Source organism: Arachis hypogaea, chromosome 15, assembly GCF_003086295.3.
Source record: "Arachis hypogaea cultivar Tifrunner chromosome 15, arahy.Tifrunner.gnm2.J5K5, whole genome shotgun sequence".
In the NCBI taxonomy this organism is placed as follows: Eukaryota; Viridiplantae; Streptophyta; class Magnoliopsida; order Fabales; family Fabaceae; genus Arachis; species Arachis hypogaea.
Window position 1 is genome coordinate 156,216,689 of NC_092050.1, and position 9,946 is coordinate 156,226,634.

Consider the following 9,946-nt stretch of genomic DNA (forward strand, 5'->3'; position numbering starts at 1 on the left):
AAAATAGACTATCGAGGATGTCTTAGTGATAGTCATGGGTTCGAGAAGTTAAAGTTTAATCTTCGTGTGATGTGATTGATTTAATGTTAGAGTTGGGTTGATTTTAAGATTATTCGATATTAAGAAGGTTGAGAAGAGTTTGATAAATAGTTTGGTCAGGACCCGGAAAGGGTAATCAAGATGAATTATAAGGGAATGATGATGAAAAATGTGAAAGGGAGGTTGTTAATAAAAGGAGTTAACATGCCATGACTTGATGAATGATTAAATAATGATTATGACTATGAAATGGCTTATGAATGATGATATCTGAGATACGAGTTTTTCTGGGTAAAAACCGTGGCTCGCCACCACGTGTTCCAGGTTGATTCTCGATACTCTGTTAACCCTACGTCGTAAGGGTGACCGGGCACGTATAAATTCCCGGGTATGGATAATCCCCATTGAGTGATTTATATGATGATTGAATGTGAACTCTATGCATAGACTCTTGGGAATGCGCGACGGGGGACAGTCTAAGGTTTTCGGACTTGTCGGGTTGGCTGGATAACCGACAGATGGACCCCATCAGCCATAGGACAGACATGCATCATATGCATTTGTTTGTTTTGATTGCTATGCATTTCCTGGGTTTGCCTAATTGATATATATCACCTGCTATCTGTTATACTTGCTATTTGTACTATCTGCTCATTACTTGTGTGTGACCTTGTTTGGTTGCTTGTTTCTGTTGCATTGTGGATGATGGAGGGATGGAGGAAATGGAGAAATGGTTTGGTGTTAGATTAGGATTGAAATTGAGTAAGTTAGGTAGATTTAGAATACCTACCCCTATTTATAGCTTCTAATTAGTAATTAAGTTGGATAATTGTATAACAGAGTTCTAGGATTGCCTATGGCATTCTCAAGACCTTATTTATTATACGTGTGGCACTTTTACCATGCTGAGAACCTCCGGTTCTCATTCCATATTGTATTGTTGTTTTTCAGATGCAGGTCGAGAGGCTCCTCGCTAGGTGTCTAGATCCTGGAAAGCGAAATAGTCATTGGGTGTATTTTGGCTTCTGGCTGTATATATGTATATATATGTTTAGCTTACTCTCCAAGTAACTTATGTATGCTGCTCCTCTTAGAGGTTGAGGGAGAGATATGAGTTATTTTGATATTATAGTGTATTTTGGGATATTTTGAGAACACTTATGTATGTTTATATGTATATATATACCCTCCGGCCAGCCTTAGCTTTGCAGGCTGAGTCAGGGACTAGTTATGCTGCTTCTTTGGTTGTCCTTTACTCTTTTGCTTATCTTTATCATGTTCCTATTAGGTTTCTTAGCACGCAAGTAATCCTTTCCTAAGCGTTGCACTTTTTATTTTGCGATTTTGTTTTACCCGTTTTTCAAGACTCCTAGTTAAATATCTTTTTCTTTATTATTATTATTATTATTATTATTATTATTATTATTATTATTATTATTATTATTATTATTATTATTATATATATATTACTATTCTTAGAGGTCGTAATACCTTACTTTCTCAGTCTTATGACTTAAGCATAATACTAAGTATGGTAGGGTGTTACACTAAATATTGGTGAATTAATTTTAAAAAATGGTATATATAATAAAGTTTTTACTATTTTTTTCTCAATAAAATTTAATAATTATATACAATTAAAAAGATACACTTAATTTAAGATAACGAGTGATACATAAAAAATTAAAAGATTTTAAATTTAACATATGCAGTGATGAATATAGTTTCAATTTAATTATAAATATATATACCAATAAAATATTATCGGACTATTAAAATAATTAGATTTTGTAACTATTATTAACTTTAAATGCCATATATTGTTATCATAATAATGATGGCATACAAACTTTACACTTCTATCATAATTATTTAAGTATTTCAATAATTTTAATGCATCAAACTTAATTTTATATTATCAAGTATCGTTTAATCTAGTCCAATTTTCTCTACATATTCTGAAAATCTGGCAACTTCTGCCACTTCTAATAATAATTTATTGTTCTAATAATAATTTATTGTCCGTTCAGACTTCAGAATTTACCAACATGCTATTTTTTTTTTGGTGAAAAAGGTACTTTTTTTTAGTATGTATAAGAAATAGGTCAATGGCTTCTTTCCCCATCTCATGAATAACATAGCTATTTATCATGGAAGACCAAACAATTAAATTTTTATCTGTTGCTTTTTCAAATACTTCTCTAGCTTTTTTGATGCTTCCACACATGGAGTATATGTGTATGAGAGATATTTGAATTTGTAGATTATATTCCAATCTATTTAGAAGATGTGTGGTTCAAATATTATTTTGTTATAAAAATTTCATTCTTATGGGAATTAAATATATCCAAAAAAAGTGGGAATTAAATGATGGTATTTTGATTTTCTGAAATCAAATTTGCTTGAAAATAGCTTTTCAAATTTTAAATTAAACATGGTAATATGATATTTCCATCTTAAAATTCTTATGAATTTTTTATAATTTTTTCAACCACACACATCCTTAGAGAAATATAATCTTCCATCTCTTGTGCTATGCTAATTGATCCTATATCAGCACAAGCTGATAAAACAGTGGCAACTGTTGGTCTATTTGGTCTAAAATTTGTTCGTACAAGCCTTTCAAACTGAGAAAATGCTCTTTTTGATAAAATCAAATTAAATATCAATGGTCTTCTCCGAGTTCGATGAAAGAGCATTTTCTAAGCTGGACAGAGGAACCGAGGAGTAAGAAAGGTCGAAAGCAGCGGTTGAGGAGCTTTTGTGCGATTATATGAAACATTTAGCTAGAAAGGAACATGAGAATTTTTAAGAATAAAAGCAAAGGTGTTGAAGAGATCATCAACATGACCGTAACTAGTGTGAATGAATGGACAAGTGTCGTTCCCTTTAGTTGTTGATGGCTATGCTAAAGATGACGTGGGGACTTTTACTGTTTTGACGTGATCATGTAATTAAATAAGTTTGTGGTATTAGTCTGTCTCTGTATGCTCTACTTTATTGTGTTGAGCTTTTATTTAAAAAAAATATATCCTTCTAGCAGATACAAGGTTATTAGCAAATTAAATATCCATTTTGCATACATAGTTATTAGCAAATTTTCAATAGATTCCTCTTTATCGCATCAACGTTTGATTACAAAAGTAACTTGAGAATACACAAGTTCAAGTTTGAATAATGGGCAATTATTCAATTTGTTTTCATTAATACTTCAGATGTCCAAAACTGATTCGTGTGATATAATTTATTGTTTTCTAACACCAAAAATCTTATTTTTTAAAATATGAAATATAATTGACTATTTTAAAATATTAGAATATAATACAAATTGACTTATCAAATTAATTTCAACTACCAACATGAATATTAAAATTAGTTTACATACTCTTTTTATATTCCATTTAAGTACATCTTACATTAAATTTATATATTTATTAATCAATTAATTTCTTTCGTGAAAGAAAGGAGGCTTTCCTTATAAATCCATGTACCAAATCTTCTTGTTTTGATATTAATATTGTGAACTATTTTGCCCGTGATGACATCAAAGGAAGCCAATTCATCGCCGTTGATACGAGAGATTACATCACATTTGTTTCCCATTCTGAATGCACAATATTTTGGAAAAGGTCCAAATCTAAATGTGAAAAGTTTCACCCAAGATTCCTTCACACCAACTTCACCCAAAATGGATATTTCAATGCTATTATTCTGAGCAAAAGAGGAAATCAGAGTAACAGACTCGTTGAGCACTACCAAAGTTCTGGTAGGGCCATCATCATTTTCTTGCAGCCAAACAATTGATGTTGTTCGAAATGTTTCAGTGCTGAGGTTAAATGACACAAGTACTTGTTCTTCGAGTCCATTCGTGGCAAACTCGCTACCCCACCAGTGGCATACTCCATTCAAGTATGCTATAGAAGCTTTACTTACATTTTTTTTTTTAGTCATTTCAAGATCAAGTTTCTTCCAACAATTACATTTTAGACTATAAATTTGCCAAATTGTTAGAGCATGCTCTTCTAATTCCATTGGATCATAAATATAATATACACATTGAATCACTTTATAATCATCATTCACATTATCATAACCAAATCCATGAACACTTACATGCCGATCATAGCCGGGCTCATCATCAGTAATACCCGGCGGAATAATTTTACGCTCGTCGGTTTTGGGGTTCCAAAGTCCGATTACCTCATGACCTCGTGCATAGTGACATATAATGCCATTAACACATTCTAGAACCTCACCGGGACCATAACTCTCAACCAAAGTTGGCAAAACTAATGTAACCATGTTTTCATATCTCTCTCCAGAAAGTAAATGCACATTATTTTCACTACGGACGTTTTTATCCCTTTGGTAAAATAATCTCCATAGAAGGAGAGACGATGAGTGGGCAGTTTTAGATTTTAAATTCTCGTAGTACATGCTCTTAAAATAAGGATTCTCAAGTAAATTTAGCCAAGACTTACGTACGCAATTAAATCGCTTCAAAGATTTAACCGGTAATTTTGCTAGAATTTTCAGAGCAAGATCATTAGGAATCTGATTGCTATGGTTTGCCATTTGCATTGAAAAAAAAGGATGGAAACAAACAGAGATTAGGGTCTTGTGCTTGTGCTGTGCCTTTCAAAATGTAACGAAAAATAAATTAGATTCCAACATAAAGTTTAGAAAAATTTCAATGGTGTTTCGTTTCGCTAGCTCTATTTGTTTCTCTCCTAATCAAGATCTCTAATATATAGGACTAAACATCAAACCAATCAAATTGATTGATTGGGAATATATATAGCAAATCTAAATAGAATGAGAAAAAAAAAGGAAGCCGATATAAATTGTAAGTACTTGAATTGTATTTGCAATCACAACCATAAATGTATAATTATTATTCATTAGGCTTAGTTTTTCTTAAACAATATTAGATTCTACTGGTTTAAAAAGAAATAACTATCCTAGACTGAAAATAACTCCTTATCACTATTTGTGCTACTTTGTTGGAAAAATAAAATAAAAAAAATTTAAAGTGAAGTCAAAACATATAATTTGAAAAAATAACAAATCAAATCAAGTAAAAATGAAAGGGATGTATTTTCTATTTATTTAATTGAAAGAATCATAGTCCATGAATAATGAAACCAAGGTTGGCACAGGCCTTTAGCAAAGGGTAAGTGAAGGTATTCCCATGCTCAGCGGTGTGTGAAACCATGGAAGTGTATACGTTTAAGGTTTCAGTAAAGAACCCAGTATTGGTAGAATCTCGAATCAAGTTTCATAGGTAAATGGGGCTTTTTGAAACTGCTAAGTGATGCAGAACGCACTGCCATTGCACTGCCATTTAAATAATGGACAATTATATGATTTGTTTTCATTACTACTTTAGATATCTGAAATTGATTGTGTGATATAATTGAGGGTTTACACCGTAAAATAATTAAAATTACATCAATGTCCTAAAAAAGTGAATTAGCTTACATGCATGTCCTAAAATAAATTTATATAAATCGAATCAACTGAATTCAATTTATACTCTTTCAATGTAAATCAACTAAAGTAAATTTATAATTTACTATATATATGTTATATCAATCTTGATTCAATTTACTTGTATATGTAATTGATGAGTTTGGAAAACTCTATTTCTAATTAAGTGATAATCAAACATTATTAATAAACTCGGTTGCAAAAATTATTGATACTAAATTAAAATGATTAAATTAATTTTTGCAATGCAGGTTCAGATTGGGCTAAAAATGAAAATCTGGTACAAGCCCAATATACTTCTAAGAATTTCAACTTTGATGTTGAATTATTGTGGCTGAAACAATGTGTTGTTACATGGGCCAGATTGATTTATTATTGCTACAAGCCCAAATGAATGCTTCCCTATTTGCTCAATGCATGATCCGAAAAATATACATCAGGAAAGAAAATGTTATTAATTGGGCCAGCTTTTATTGAATTTCAACATGAAGCCCATATCAAACCAAAGATCCAATGCTTGATCCGATACATAATGAAAGAAAGCAAATTGACTCCATGCTTTCCAACGGATTCAATCTCTTGTTAAGGGATGGATTTCAAAATTTAATTTGCCAGCATTGGAAACATAAATGAGAGAGAGAATATGAGTGACATGATTGATTTGATCAATGCAGCACGCCACTCAAGCAAGGGAAGTAAAAGCAATCCCATTTAATATGTTCTATTTCAATTAATTGCTTTTACTCTTCATTCTCTCTCATCTTTCCTTCCTCTCTCTTTCGGTCTTTAACCAGGAAACATTGGTAGCCATGGAAGCAAAAATAAGCTACCGAAAGGAAGGGAGAGCAAGCCTAAAGACCATCACAATGATGGCAAGAAAACATACTAAAATAAAAATGAGCTGTGGCTGAAATTTTCACAAATATGGTTAGATTTGGTGAGGTAATCTTGAGCTCTTTATGCTCAAAAAAAGGAAGAAGAAGAATCGGCCAGCAAGATGAGATTCTTGAAGCATGGCTTGTCTTTGATTCTGCTCAACCACCACAGGAAGTAGCTAGAGTGGCGAAGTGATGGTAGATGCAGAGATTGAAGCAGATGAAGTCATCATCATCATGAAGCATCAAGGGCCAGAAATCCATATTGGAGAGCAAGCCAAGGATGGAGAGCTCGGATTGATGAAGAATGATGATCAAGAAAGGACTAGAGGTAATTGCATGTTGGGTTTTGCATGGTTGTCTCTTCTCTCTCTATGTGGCCGAACCAGTTCTGTTTCTTGAAGGAGTTAGAAGTTAAGCTTGGGTTTTGGCTTCAAGTGTGGAGGCTTCCCTCTTCTATAAAAAGAGTGAACTACCACTGTTTGAAGCAAGGAGAAAATTTGAGAGTGCAAGGCACAGAATTCTCAGAGCTACCTGAACTAACAGATTTCTCTTCTCCTTCAATGTATTCTGTTTAGTATTTTTCTGTTTAATTTTATCATGTCTTGAGTCTCATGGAAAAAGGAAAACAATGAGGTTTGTATGAAAAAGTCATAGAGCGAAAAAAGGCAAAGAGTGCAAAATTAAAAGAAAAAGCCATAGATGTCTTAGAGTTCCTTTGTTCATCTATGTTGTGTTTCATGATTCTGTGGGAATCCCCTTGTAAGTTGGGTTAACACTTTACAGTTTGTAATCAGATTGATTATAGTGAAATTCCATCATGCTTGTGATGGAGACTGGATGTAGGCTGCACTGCACTTAGCAGCTGAACCAGAATATATCTAGATGTAATCTTTCTCTCTTCTCTACTCCATTTCTGTTTCTACTGCACAGGAGCAAAAACCAAAAATATCTCGTGCCAAGTAACGAGACAAAAAGAAAAGTCTCGTGGCTAAGGACGAGACAAAAGAAAAAGTCTCGTATCCAGTGACGAGATAAAAAGACAAAAAGTTTCCTGAATTGGTTTCACAGGTCAGCAAGGGTTATCAAGCGAAAAGGGGGCTAAGATTCAACCCCCCCTTCTCTTAGCCGCTGAAACCATCAATTGGTATCAGAGCTTGGTCTCAAAGAGATCAAGCTTTGCAGCTTGGAGTAAAGATCCTCATGGCAGAAAACAGTGGCTCAAATGTGGTGTCCTACAACTTACAGAAGGACAGTCAAGCAACAGACCGCCTCTTTTCAATGGAAAAACTATACCTATTGGAAAGAGAGAATGAAGATCTTTGTGCAAGCAGTAGACTATAGACTTTGGAAGATCATCTTGGAAGGCCCTCAATTTCCAACTAACACAAGTGCTGAAGGAATAGTTTCTCTCAAACCAGAAGCAAGCTGGACCGAGGAAGATAGGAAGAAGGTGGAGTTAAACGCCAAGGCAGTAAACCTGCTCAACTGTGCTATCAGCTTCGAGGAGTACCGACGGGTATCAAGATGCACAACGGCAAAGGAAATCTGGGACAAATTGCAAATCACCCATGAAGGAACTACCATTGTAAAGAAGACTCGGACAGACATGTTGAACAGAGAGTATGAAATGTTTGCAATGAAGGAAGGAGAGTCCATTGATGAACTGTTTGAACGATTCAACATCATCATTGTTGGCTTAGATGCTCTGGAATTACATATCCTGATTCTGTGCTAGTGAAAGAGTGCTGAGATGTCTCACAAAAGAGTGGGAAACAAAAGCTTTAATTATTTCTGAGACAGTAGCTTAGACTCCATGACTTGTGATGATTGAGAGGAAATCTTCTTGCTTTTGAAAACATCTATTTGAAAAAAGATTCAAAAAAGAAAGGAATCTCTTTTTCTTCTATGACTAACCCTCTGGATGAAGAATCCATTGATAACTCCTCTGAACATGAATTTGTGTTGTTTGCCAAAAAATTCAGGAAAATGATGAAGCTCAAAGGCAAAGGCAGCAGCTCAAGGAGAGTAAAGAAAGACCTTAGCAAGGTAACCTGTTACAACTGCAAGGAAATGGGGCATTTCAAATCTGATTGTCCCAAGTTAAAAAGGGAGGAGAAGCCGAAAAGAGGAAAGAAGAAGGGACTGATGGCCTCATGGGAAGACTTGGAGAATGACTCAGATGATGATGAAGAAACCGAGACCAAGTCACAACCATGTCTCATGGCAGATCACATAGATCAGGTAGTCTTTCACAACCCTAACACTGAGGATCTCCATCTTATGATAGACCACCTTTCTGAAAAAATAAGATGTTTTCTGTTGGAAAATCAAGAACTTGAACAACAAATCACCATTCTTAAGGCTGAAAATAGTTTTCTTAAAGAGAAAGTGAGAGAGGCCGAAACTGCTTGTGATCTTGTTGAAGAAAATAAGCAGTTAAGAGCCCAAATTAAGAGCTGTGAAAGTAACCATTCCGTTCTTGCATATGTAGATTGTTTTAAACAAAATGAAGAGTTGCTTAAAGAGGTTAAAAGGCTTAAGGAAGACTTAGCCAAGTTCACACAAAGTTCTGAAAATCTGAATCAAATCTTGGCTAGTCAAAAACCTCTTTATGATAAGGATGGGTTGGGGTTTATAAAACTGAAAAATCTCATTTTGAAAACATTGCTTCATCTTCAAATGATACAAGGTATCAAGACCCAACCTACTTTAACAAAACAGCAACTCCAAGATTTTGTAGCTATGCAATTGAAATGGTCACTTTCCTATTCAATGTTTCTTTGGTGAAAGAATGATTGGTGATAAAGTTTGTAAAGTTGTTTTTTATTACAATGGCTTAGGACATAGAAGATGGTTTAACGTAAAAGGATCCAAAAAGATTTGGATACCTAAGGTCTCTTAAGCTTGTTTTGTAGGTGTGCCTAGCATCCAAACGAAAGGAAAATATGTGGTATATGGATAGCGGATGCTCTAGGCATATGACCAGAAAGACAACCTTCTTCATAAAGCTTGATGAATATGATGGAGGACTTGTCACATTCGGTAATGATGCAAAAGGAAAAATAGTGGCTGTTGGGAAAGTTGGTAAAAAATTTTCATCTTGTATAAATGATGTTCTCCTTGTACATGGTTTGAAACATAATTTGCTTAGTGTTAGTCAATTGTGTAATTTGGGTTTTAAAGTTGTTTTTAAGAAGTTTGTTTGTTTGGTTGTTTGTGAGAAAACTGGGGATATTTTATTTGAAGCTAAAAGATGCAATAATGTGTATGGATTAACTCTTGAGGACCTAAAAGAACAAAATGTAACATGCTTTACATCTCTTGATTCTGAAAAATGGCTATGGCATAGAAAGTTGGGACATGCAAGCATGTACCAAATTTCTAAGTTAGTTAAGAAAAATCTAGTTAGAGGAATTCCAAATATAAAATTTGATAAGGATCTTACTTGTGATGCTTGTCAATTGGGCAAACAAGTAAAATCCTCTTTTAAACCTAAAGATGGAATCTCAACCAAAAGGCCATTGGAGATGTTACATATT

General features: G+C 33.9%; 1 protein-coding gene across 1 annotated transcript; it reads right to left on the bottom strand.

Annotated features, from left to right (window-relative positions):
- Window positions 1–3,477: 3,477 nt before the first annotated feature.
- On the bottom strand, window positions 3,478–4,341 carry LOC112749387 (F-box/kelch-repeat protein At3g06240-like). The gene has a single exon (XM_025797643.1). It carries the CDS (start codon window positions 4,339–4,341, stop codon window positions 3,478–3,480), a length of 864 nt encoding a protein of 287 aa, XP_025653428.1.
- Window positions 4,342–9,946: the final 5,605 nt, after the last annotated feature.